Raw genomic sequence first — 12,515 nt, forward strand, 5'->3', positions numbered from 1 at the left:
TGCCCTACAGCCACGTGTGACATCTCTTTGTTTTAATTAATTTATAGAGTAATGTTTTTAAATTCTACTTTAGATGTTCTTATTAAAAAATTAATGTTAATCTGGTACAGTGACAACAGAGCATGATTATATCACTTCTAACAGACTTCCCCTAATGGTAACGTAAACCATAAAAATGGCTCTCAACCTTCCCAGACTTCTGTACCCCTGTCAGGAGTCTGATTTCTCTTACGTGTACCCCAAGTTTCACCTCACTTAAAAACTACTTGCTTACAAAATCAGACATAAAAACACAAGTGTCACAGTACATGATTACTGAAAAATTGTTGACTTTCTCATTTTTACCACATGATTACAAAATAACTCAATTGGAATATAAATATTGTACTGACATTTCAGAGTTTAGCATATAGAGCAGTATAAACAAGTCACTGTTTGAAATTTTAGTTTGTACTGACTTCACTAGAGCTTTTGATATAGCCTGTTGTAAAACTAGGCAAATATCTAGATGAGTTGAAGTACCCCCTGGAGAACCCCCACACGTACCCCTGGCTGAGAACCGCTGCCATAAATCCCCTATTTGGATCAATACCCCAGAGCTTTTATGCCTCTAGGTTTTGGATATTGGAGTATTTCCCTAAGAACGTAGATGTTTCTAGGATGGTGAGTAGAACCACCAGAAGGGAGGGAATTACATATTGTATACAAATCTAAATCCACAAATATTGCATCAGAGTTTCCTATCAATAGAAAACGAAGCAAAATAAACAACACCATCTGTCTCTCTAAGCGCCAATCAATGACGATTGTTTCCTAATCAAAGCACAGATAGAAGATGAAACTACTCTACCCATGGCCTTTGCGGTCATGGGGGTAGGGCTAGTATGCCTCTATGCTCCCGTGATTACTGGCTGCTAGAGCAGCCCCTGGCCATGGAAGGCAGCCAGATGAAACTAAAAGCAGACACGAAACTGTAGCACCATGGCCCAAATTAGCTTCATAGCTGAAGTTCTGCCCACAAGTTCTACAGGAGGGATTTCACTACAACTGTTTTAGTCCAAGGAAGAGTTGCACAGTTTTACATTGTCCCTGCATCCAATTTTAAGTTAGCACAAATGGAGAGCACGTTCTGACCTGACCGAGTTCTTCGTTGAGGTCCGAGGTATTCACCAGTGCTCCTTCCTTGATTTCTTCATCATACATCTCCTTATCCCAAGCAATAAAGAAGGAGCCCAAGAATTTTTGCATTTCTACAGTAACGTACATGGAGACCGGGATAATGAAATTGAACAGAACCATAAACGACAGGAAGTCTGTGAACATTCTTAAGATCTGCAAAGAAAAAATAAAACGAGGCAGCATGTACCAATCAGATATCCAATTCAGCCAGATACAGACATAAATCAACAACAAGAAATTCAAGGTTCTACTTAGATTTTATTCTTCAGTGGTGAAAAGAGAACTCAATATGAAAAATAAAACTCTTGAGAAAACTAAGGTTAATGGACCAAATTCTGCTCTCAGTTCCATCTTGCTAGGGTGACCAGATCAGAGGAAGAAAATATCGGGGGGGGGGGGGGGGGACTGCCAGCGGAACGAAATTTCAGGACAAACAGCTACATCTTGGCAACCTCACTGACTCGCATGGAGTTGTAAAGGCATAACTGAAGAGCATTGGGCTCACGGTGGCATTTTATTTACAACCACAAGGACTGTCTAAATCAACATTGTAGCCAAACACCGTTCTGTAAATACTACAGGCCTGATTCTGATCTCACTTAAACAAGTTTAAATCAGGAGAAACTGCTTTGATGTCAGGAGCGCTACACTACCGTACAACTGGTGTAAGCAAAAGCACAAGGAGGTCTCCTAAAACTCTGATAGCAAATAAGGTAAGTTGAGACCAGGCCAACATTTTCAAGCCTGACTACTTAAAACCTCAAACACCTACATCCATATTTAGACACCTAATGAAAGTGGCCCCAGTCTAAATTTATATATTCGAGTTTGAAAACTGGCTGGAGTTCAGATATGGACCAAGCATGTGCTCCTGTGTTTAAGTATATCTCGGGGGCCAAAATTCTATTTACCTGTCTTTTGTCAGCAAATCAGAGGCAGCCATTTAGAAACATAAACAGTTGGCACACACGTTCTATATGAGAAGAACACCAATATGTGAGCAGCTTTAGCATCCGAGTCTTCCTCGGCCGTGTTTTGCCCAATCACTCCCAAGCAATCTTGCACATAAGTAACAAGAGTGGCACAGAGCGGCTGAGACAGTAAATAATTACAAGCAAAAGGGAAAAGGGAGCTAAGAGATTGACAATACTTTCCTTAGTATGTATTCCAAACAACATGCAGGGAAGACAGGGGTTGGCAGATTAAACAAAACTGTCAGAATAAATAAGGCTGGAGGAGATCCTGAAACACAACCCCATTTACCTTGAACGTATCTCTTTCTTTTATTGTCTTTTGGTTATACCATGGCTCATCATTAAATGGATTACTCTGCCAGATGTATTTCAGAGTGGTGCACACCGTAGCTTTACTCACTAAGATGCATAAATATACTATCAAGAAGGCGTTGATTGATCTGAAAAATAGGTTTATTTTTAAAATCCATGCAGCTATTTTTAATATTCAATCATGCAAGCAATCAGGGTTAGACTATTCTTATTTTTAAAAGGGAAACTCTATAGACTACTGCTTTTGACAGCCCTGATCTTTAGGGTCAAACCCAGGATTTTTAATACTTCTCACCCAGTAAAGCATAAGCCTGGAGTAATACTTTTTAAAAGTTTGACTAAATGCTGTAGCTTTTTAGGAGACATGCTTAACCCAATACAGGTCTGTCTCATCTTACGCGGGGATTCCATTCCGCGGTTAGCGTGTAAAGCGAAAACCGCGTATGGCCAAAACCCCATTGAGTTCAATGGCGGGTGAAATCGCCCACACAACAGGTACAGTATTAAAATTGTTGGTTTTCCTCTTTTTTTGTTTTTGCTGACCACGTAAAGTTGAAATTGCGCATGTTAAATGTGCATAAGATGCGACAGACCTGTATACAGATTTTCTACACAGAGTGTATCGGAAACAAAAGGCAGCAAATGCTGGGATTATTTCTGCACACATGAACCCATAAGGAAACGAACAGTTTTTACAAACTTTTCTCCTTCTGAAGCACACTTACTTTTCTACAGCTGAACGTTTTTGTGATTTTCCTTGGTAGTTCAAAGCCATTTTTGTTTCCATTCCAGTATAAACCGCAACTCCTACAGAACATTAAAGCATCACTTGTAATCGTTCCCTTTCTGAGTTGCAAGCCTACCTCTCACTTGTCAGTGAGGTACATTAATATTTGCACAGTGCTTTAGATTCATTATCCACAGACAGCGGTATTGCCCAAGTGTTATGCATTGTTATTTAAGCAAGGAACCCCCAGTGGTATCGAATAATGCTAACACAAGTGCCACAATAAGTCATCTGAAGGCTGATGAGAGGCGTGAACTCCCGAATAGTTTCCCAGAGCATACATTTATTTCTGTACAAAGTTTGTTAAATTTAGCAAACATTTTCATCTATCACAATTGCTTGTACAAACTGACGGGGAAAAAAGATAGCTTCATACAAGTGTATATATGCAAGGGTATTCGTGGAATTGGCAAACAAATGTATTGCACTACTGATTGTTGTTTTGAAAAGGCTTGAGTCAGGGGAAGGAGAGCAGGAGACGTAAGGAGAAAAGCAGATACAGTACAAGAGCCACTCAGAATGTGGTACAGACAATTAGCATCCTGTAAGTGCAACTCCTGCCAAAAGTAAAAGGAAACAAGTACGGGGAAGGGGGAAAAAAGAATCTCTGAAAAATCTAGACCAAATTCAGAACTGGTGTAAGCAGGTGCAAATCCACTTCACTTCAATGGAGCTACAGCCATTTACACCTTGGCTCAGTTAATTTCCCTGAAGGATAGTGGAACCCTTAGCAGCAGGCAGTATGGAGTTGAGAAGGGATACATTTTTGCCAGACAAACTTTGCTGCTTTTTGGACAGATTTACAGGTGTTAGTGGATGGAGATAAAGTACTGGGTGTGTGGCCAATAATTTTCAAAAGGGACTTGCAACTTGAGACACTGTAAAGGGGTCCCTACATGGCAGAAAGTGCTGAGCTGGGCCTCTTTAAAGGTGTCACAAATAGATCGGAGTGAATAATTGATTTTGTTTGTTTGTTTGTTTGGGAGCGGAGCTGAAAAAATCTGCTGTGATTCTAACCAAAAGCATTCTTCAGAAATATTTTGTCCATCACAAACTAAAAAAAAAAAAAAAAAAAATCATCATTTCTAATCAACCAAAACATTCCAGGTCAATTCAAAATTATTATTTTTTAATTATTTTGAATCTACAAAAACATTTTGGTCAACTCAAAATGACTTTTTATGGGGGGGATTTTCATTTCGATTTGGCCCTCTTCATACCCCCCCCCTTTTTTTTTTCTTTTTGAAATTTGAAAAAAAATTCAAAAGCTTGGGAGCCCTGAAAAAAAAGCATTTTTTTTTCAGCAAAAATTCTATTTGCCAAAAAAAATTCGCCCAGCTTTAGTTTCAAGATGGGCTCTCAAAAAGCACAAGTAATTTCTGAAGATCCTGGTCAACATATTCAGATTTCAGTTAACCATCTGACACGGTAGCTCGTGAAATCTTACTCTCAAAATTAATTCATTAACTTGTGTATGAGCATGAGATATGTACAGCGCACTGAAAGAAGCAGTGTAGACAGGAGTTTTCCATCACTAGACGCTACGATAGACATTTAGATTTGTTTGCTAACTTCATTCAGTTATCCATCAGAACTACCAATAAAAAGCTGTTCACCATAAATCTTCTTTGTATTTTTTAAAGTAGAACCCTTCAGCAGCAGGTTTTCAGGACCCAAAGACCTAAACACAGAAAAAGTTATAGTATCAGATTGCTTACAAACAATTTCATTCCAACGTGTTTACATTTTATACCCAGAGTTAAACAAAGCTAAAGCAGAAGTCCTTTAAACCCAAATACTGTAGATACGCTTCATTCTGGGGATTTGTTTATTTTGGCCAGGGCCGGCTTTAGGACCTGTGGGGGCCGATTCGAATACCCGGCGGCACTTCGGCGGCGGCGCCGGGTTCTTCACTCGGCTACGGGTCTTCCACGGCACTGAAGGACACCCGCCCCCCCGCCCCCCGCCGAAGACCCGGAGTGGACCCCCCGCCGCCGAAGTGCAGCCGAAGACCTGGAGCAGACCACCGCTGGGTGAGTAAAAAAAAATTAAAAAATTAAAAAGGTGCTTAAGGCGCGGGGCCCTCTTAGGCACGGGTGCGGGGCCCTCTTAGGCACAGGGCCTGATTCCGGGGAATCGGCCTAAAGCCGGCCCTGATTCTGGGACTGTATTTTTGCCTTCACACCTATATTTACATTTGTGGTTTCTTATCTCTTATCACACAAAGTATTACTGGTATTCAGACTCTCCACTGTCTAACTCATTTTAGAATTCAAGTCAAGATTTTCAAGAATAAGTACCTGATGCTAGAGTCTAAAACCTATACTTAGGTACCTAAATAAGTGAACTAATTTTCAAGAGTGCTAAACCCCCTGGAGCATTTTGAAAAAAATCCATGATGCTGTAAAATGTTTTACTTATTTTTTTGCTCCCATGTTGCTCTGTCTGTTCTATTAATTCCTTATTTCCCTTCATGACCGCTTGCCATTTCCACTTCTAATCCTAATCGGGTGGCAGAATTTTTAAAGGTGAGAAAAGTTTGTGCAAATCCTCAAAAATCAATTTGTCAGGTTTCAAGGGTCCCTCAAAAGTTCTGTATTGCAGTTAGTATTTGAGACCACCATTAGTCTCTCAACTTAAGAATCTGAGGGGCACATCTGCTGGCATCTCTGCTTGACCAGCGAGAAACATCACAAACACTACAAATGCAGGCTGAGAGGTGACCATTTGGTTTTCAAAGCCCTCCTGTCACTTTCTGTGCTGTATATGTGGTCAGATTAGATCGTCACAAAGGTCCTTTATGGCCATGGAATCAAAAACTCTTCGAATTCCAAAACTCTTGGGTTAACGGACATGCATGCTTCCACTTCTATCTGAAATCTATCTTTCACTGCTTCTTGGATTAAACTTTGATTTTCTTCTTTACTTTAAAATTTGGCCCATTAATTTTGCAGCATTGTTGGTGAATTGGTGCTTTCTCCTGTGATATATACAAAGATGTTAGCATGAAACATGCTTTTACAATACACAGCTGGAATAAACAGACTAAGTCCGTCATCTCTAGACTTTCTAGGGTGTCTTTTTCTTTGTGTCTGTAGAGTGTAACCTTATGAAGGCAGGGACTGTCTTTGTGTTCAGGTTTTACACCGCTCTGAGCACATGGCTGTACTCACTAAACAAACAGCAACAGGGAAAAGTTTTGCAAACTAATGTACATATGCTGCTTGTGGGGAAAAAAACATTTTGTGCACAGAAACAGCCTATTTGACAGACTCACAATCAAAAACCTTCCCCTCAGGAAATCTACATTCTCACCCACCCTCTATTGTGTCCCACTGATGTAGAAAATGTACTGGTCACCCAAAACACGGGCTGCACCTCATTAGAACTCCAGCTCTTCAGCAAAGCGAAGGCTGGGTTTGCTGGAGAGCAGATGTAGTGAGCACATGCCCAGCACATCACTCTTTGCTTCTTCTGGTTCTGGTCAGTGGGAGTGAAACTGATGCGGGATCCCGCCCTGCAAGAGCTCAGAGAGCAGGGAGCCTGTCAGTTTCATTTATCCGCCAGCTCACAAGGATGATTCCAGCAGGGGTGATAGAAGATGCAGAGGGTTGCACATGTGCTCACATCCTGTAAACTCCCACATCGGCAAACCCAACACACACAACATCCTGGGGCATTTGTTGGAGATTGTCACAGCTGAAGAGCTGGGATTTTTAAGAGGGCTTGCTGTCCTCATAAGAACGGCCATACTGGGTCAGACCAAGGGTCCACCCAGCCCAGTATCCTGTCTGCTGACAGTGGCCAATGCCAGGTGCCCCAGAGGGAATGAACAGAACAGGTAAGCATCAAGTGATCCCTCATTCGGAATGACTGAAATTTTCTCAAGTCACTAGAACACATAAAACCAAACTGCAACATGAAAGAAAAAAAGGTAGGATAAGAAAGCTCAAATTTCAGGCCTATTAATCTCCACAAGTCCTCCTTGATAAGCAGGACGCTACGAACTATCAATAAAGAAAACAAACACCATCTGCAATGAGTAACAATGAGCCAAGTGAACTAACCGGGCTACAGGCTCCTGGTTACTTCTGTAGATGTTAATTCTTCCAACAAATCTGTGATCAAAATATATAAGAGGACATTAGTTAACCAATGTTTGCTGTATATTTAATTACAAGGAGCCATCACGAACATAAGGAACGTCACAACAGGCAGGTGGGAAGAAATGAGACAGTTAGAAGACATCAGAGTCTTATGCTCTCAGAGAGAAGGCGCTTTGGAAAGCACACATTACGCAGGCCAGGATCCAACAAAGTACTTAAGCACATGCCAAGCTTTAAGCGTGCAAGGAGCCCCACTGACTAGAATGAGGCTGTTCTTGTGTTTCAGCACCTTGCTGAATTGGGGCCAGGGTGCCAGTGGGTTTCCACCCTTAAAATTGTTCAGAAAGGTAACAAAGCCATGTTTCTAAGCAGGCCTACACCCAAGTTTGTAAAGGCATATGGGTCTAGTGACACTTTGGTGCACTAGCACCTCCCAGGGCAGATGCTTTGCCATCTAAGTCCAATTTCCAGGGAGCTTTGTCGGACAGCTCAGTAAATTCCCCAGGAACATCTGCGAGTGTTACCTTAAAAAGCCTTTCATTCCTTGTGGACAACATGAAGACAATCACTTTTTTGAATTCCATGCAGCGTATTCAGCTGGAACGAGAATTCAGCGGCTCCCTTCGACTACTTTGTTAGACGGGTGCCAACGGTTCACTAGTTTGCCCGGTCAAAGGACACTAAGTGATGGACAAACGACCAGGATCAGTTGAGTACCGGGAGTCGTGGCTGTTCCCGTACTTACTTGTAGAGGTCAGGTTGAGGCTGCTCACACTCAATTGCGGCAGTAAGGGAGTCGATGTCGTCATCTGTCCGGAGCTCAGTCGTATCCCGCACTGCATAATGAGTCTAGGTGGAAAGAGCAGCAAGAGCTATTACGGAGTCACACAACTCCACTGAAGCACAAGCACAGAGAAGGTCTTTGCCCAATGAGTAGTTATAGCTCAGTACTTAAAAACACTGATGTATAAGGAGGCTTGTCTTAAGCGACCACTCAAGTAACCCATCAGTTGTTTAAGGATGGAGTGGGAGGAGAGGGAAGGGTCTTCTAATGAAAGGAAGAACAGGTTGGCATTTAACATGCTTAGGAAATACTTTGGACTGGTCTGGTAAGACAGAGGGTTACTTAGTAAGGGAGGTCTCTTGTACCTGCCAATAAATTATGAGACATACTCCTCCTTCAGGGCTGTCCTAAGGCATGGTGAACTCCTGCAACACTGGTTTACTTCAAAAGATAGCTACAAGCGCTCAACAGATGTTCAGCTCCTCTAAGGAAATTGTCCGGTGCAGTTTCTGAAGGTAATTAGAAGATAGCTCTGCTACCAGGGGAGCAGGAACAGTATTGACAGAACCAAGAGCTATTCTTAGCATCAACTGCTGTGAAAGTTCCTTTCTCACACAACTAATTGGAAAGCCTGGGAAGACTCCAATTTGCTGTTTTTAAAGTTCTATTTATAGAAACTACTTAACGGTTCTAAACTTCAGTCAGCAAGATATATTGCCTTAATCCGTCTGCAAAAACACATTCACTAAAAAGCTCTCTCACTTCTTAGCCTTGGATTCCTCTTCCTGAAACTGATGGGAGAAACAGCTACAGTACACAAATTATAAACACCATTTTGAATACCAGTGGTGAATGATTTTGTAGTAGAATGTCTGTGTCTTACATCAAAAATTCCATCGCCACCCCCCCACAGGACAGGTAAGCCTCAGTTATGCTGTTCTGCCATTTTCCCCACTCTTCCTCCCTGTCCCCCAAACTTCTTCATTGTTACATCAACATTCAGGAGACAACCACTAGTGACCAAGCAGAAACAATACAAGATACTTATTGTAGAACTTTAGTGTCACATGTCAAATGCTCAAAGTCAGGAAACATGTTCTGGTTCTGAAATTAACTCAGCCGTGTTGCACATCTTTGTATATTTTATGGCATACATTTAAACCGGCTTTAATATAGGAAGGGGTACTTTAGGGTTGTGGAACTTGAAAGCTCCACTCCTCTTTGCTAATCTAGCCACTTAGGTTGCAGACCCAGCACTACTTGGCTTGTGAAGTTGATAAGATGCCCAGGAGAAAGGCTCACTTCTAAAGAGTTGGTGAACTCAATACAATCAAAAATATTTCAACACAGAATCAGCTTCCACGCATACATTTCTACATTACCTAATGGCTATCAATATCGATATTAGCCACGTACCTGATCCAACACCCTTTTAACGAATGAAGATACATACGCCCACTGACTTCTGTGGGAGTTAGAAGGAATTCTACACTACTAACATTGTTCCACACTTAGTACTACAGCTACCAATGTTAGCACAAATTACTCCTGTGCATGAGTGAAACCAAGTTTTCATATCTTTAGAGGGGGGTTTCAATTGGGGGGGGTGGGGGAGAAAGGTAGAGGGAATAAATTAGAGAAAGAATTCATCTTCAGTGAAGCCTACCCAACTGGTACAATTTCAAATCTCAAAGTTCAGCCCTTTTGAGTCATGAGTATGAAAAAACGCATCTTAAAATTTTCTGCCAATGGGAACAGAGTATAGTTTAAATGACTAGTAGGCTTTTTCTGCAAAACAATCCAGAACAATTCACCTATGAGTTCATATCAAACATGAAGAATTTCAGTCACAAAAAGGGGACAACTACTCATAAGTGCAGAGGGAGCGAAAGCAGGGAGTTATAGAGTGAAAGCCCTGATAAAATCTCAATTGCAAAGGTCACTACGGGTGACTGCTATAATAAACAAGCTGAAACTGCAGTGATCTATTTACTAATTCATTAGATCTTTCTACATGGGTAAGAAGATGAAAGTGGTATCCTGCTTTAGCAGGATAAATAATACAGCATGCAGGTATATCTGTCAAGACCAACACAGTTTGGAACAGTGCCATTAGGAATAGTTATTTAAAACACACACACACACACACACACACACACACACACACAAATCCATAGAGCACTTCAGTGTTGAGTGACTGGATGAGAGAGTTAAACGGAAATGGAAGCTAAACACAACCAATCACAATCAGAATGTGTGATCCCAAAGCGTTCTCAAACTGAACTGACAGACACCCAGGCTGACTTCAGTTGCAACTAAAACAAAAAAAATCGGAGCACAGAGGAGCCACTGCAATGCATTGACTCTGCACTCTAAACTCCTGCCTGAAGTGTTTTCATTCTTCTTACCTTGAAATTCGACTCGCCATCCAGACTTGCCGTCGTGACGTAACAGATCCCATCGTCATTACTCGATGCCAAGAAGATCAGATCACAGGGGAAGGTTTCGTCTGCTTTCACTTCTACAATGTCGCCAACCTGGAAAGAATGCAACTGTGGTTTTTTAATGATTCATTTCATCAGGCCCTGAAGGAGATGATTAAAGGTTTAAATCAGTTTATCTTTTTTTATCCAAGTCTACAAGAAAGAGGACAAATCCTCTCCGATCATGGGAATTTGAAGAGCTTTTTAAGCTTACCACCAAAAAAAGTACTGCAATTGTGTAACTGTCCCCGATGATTTGCCATCCACATGCTAGAACTGTTGCTCAAAGCTAATTATCAAGACTGCATAACGATAGCAACACAGTACCTGCACATTTACTCTGTCTTACAATGGTTCCATATTTAACAACTTTCACCCACTTCAGTAGGGCCTCTGTGCAGTGATTGTTCGCAGAACAATAGAATTTGAAGTTTGAGGGCCCTTGGAAGGGGTTTAACAAAGCTATGAAATTATTTCACTATTGAGTGGAAATGTAGTAATGTAGTCGGACTCCAGATCTTTTCTCCTTTATCTGACAGTATGCTTGATATTTACCCACCATAGCCCTTGTTCATATATGTAGCTCACACACACCCCCTTCTACTAGACTTCCAAGTGGAAAGCTTTTTCTTCAGTTAGGACTATTCCGTAGCAGCCGCTACATACACTACGTTCCCTCACTACCTAGCTTTGGAAAACACTCATTACTGGATGGAGGGGACACGGCACTTGTTGTGAGGAGATGGAGCAGAGTGAAGTTTTCTTTACACTCAAATAAGTACCCAAATAAGTAGCATTTTTTAAATTTATATTTTCTTGATTTTTCTTCCTTTCATTTGCTGCTGAGGGACCCTGAGCCAGGCTCTTGACAACGTGTAACAGAACCCTCTGATCAAAGGCCTCACACGTCCCTCCGCCCCAAGAGGAAAACACAAGTGTGACCTTAAGAGCCCCTCAATGCCAACCAGCAAAGGGGTCACTGCGCTGTCACGGTAACTCTTGACAGGCCTGACAAACTCACTACACCCAGCACCCTGTTTTCACAGTATTTCTCCATAAAGAATGTCACGTGAGGTCTTTAATGAAAGCCAGGCTCACAGTGGTCATTAACACTGAGGTGAAATGTCTGTACAAATGCCATGGAAGAAGTTATGTATACATAAACTGAAAATACGTTCCTAAAGAAGTCTGAATCAAGACGGGGTTGATAAACGGGATTCTGCCAGACGAAGGACGTATAATCACCTGTCTCCCTCGATCCACATGTAAATTAAGCATTGTAAGCCAACAGAATGGAGGCTCCATTTGCATACGAAGTCCAGTATACCAAGGAATAAACCCCCAGGGGTCATCCTGACATGAGGGACCAACAATGAATTTTGGGGCTATAAAGGAAAAAGCAAAAGGAAACCTCTTTATCCTGTACCTAAGGAAGTGCGATTACATTCATGAAAATGAGATCCCAACCTGCCCTGGCTGGAAGCACTGTGAAGGACCTTTGGGTGAGAAAAGATTGCTTCTAGACTGGTGGTTAAATTAAGTTTAATCTCTGGAAAGCATGTACTGATTTTGTTTTATATGTAATCCATTATCCTTGCTCACCATCTCTTAAATTTTAGCCTTTGATAATAAACTTAGGCTTGTTTTCACTATAAATATATCTCAGTAGCTCATCCTCCATGGAACCAAACAAGCTGGTGTGAACTCTGTTCCTCTGGGGACAGCTTACCTGGTATTACTGTGGTTTTGTCTACACTGGCAATTGAACAACAAAACTTTTGTCTTTCAGAGGTATTTAAAAACACACACACACACACACACACACACACACACACACACACACACACACGAAAGACAAAAGTTTTGCTGATGACAAGCACCGGAGTGAAC

The 12,515-nt window shown here is 41.5% G+C and overlaps 1 protein-coding gene across 8 annotated transcripts in view; it reads right to left on the reverse strand.

The window, feature by feature from the left end:
- The window catches only part of ATP11C (ATPase phospholipid transporting 11C), a 117,158-nt gene that overhangs the window by 40,079 nt on the left and 64,564 nt on the right, over positions 1-12,515 (reverse strand). For all 8 annotated transcript variants that reach the window (XM_034782526.1, XM_034782528.1, XM_034782525.1 and 5 more), the window contains exons 6-12: positions 10,551-10,679; positions 8,104-8,207; positions 7,320-7,370; positions 4,869-4,933; positions 3,191-3,272; positions 2,443-2,593; positions 1,135-1,332 (exon numbers count right to left, since the gene is read on the reverse strand). In XM_034782526.1, the coding sequence (XP_034638417.1) occupies positions 1,135-1,332; positions 2,443-2,593; positions 3,191-3,272; positions 4,869-4,933; positions 7,320-7,370; positions 8,104-8,207; positions 10,551-10,679 (780 nt within the window). The remainder of the gene's footprint in view (positions 1-1,134; positions 1,333-2,442; positions 2,594-3,190; positions 3,273-4,868; positions 4,934-7,319; positions 7,371-8,103; positions 8,208-10,550; positions 10,680-12,515) is intronic.

This window comes from Trachemys scripta, chromosome 9 (assembly GCF_013100865.1).
Source record: "Trachemys scripta elegans isolate TJP31775 chromosome 9, CAS_Tse_1.0, whole genome shotgun sequence".
Classification (NCBI taxonomy): domain Eukaryota; kingdom Metazoa; phylum Chordata; order Testudines; family Emydidae; genus Trachemys; species Trachemys scripta.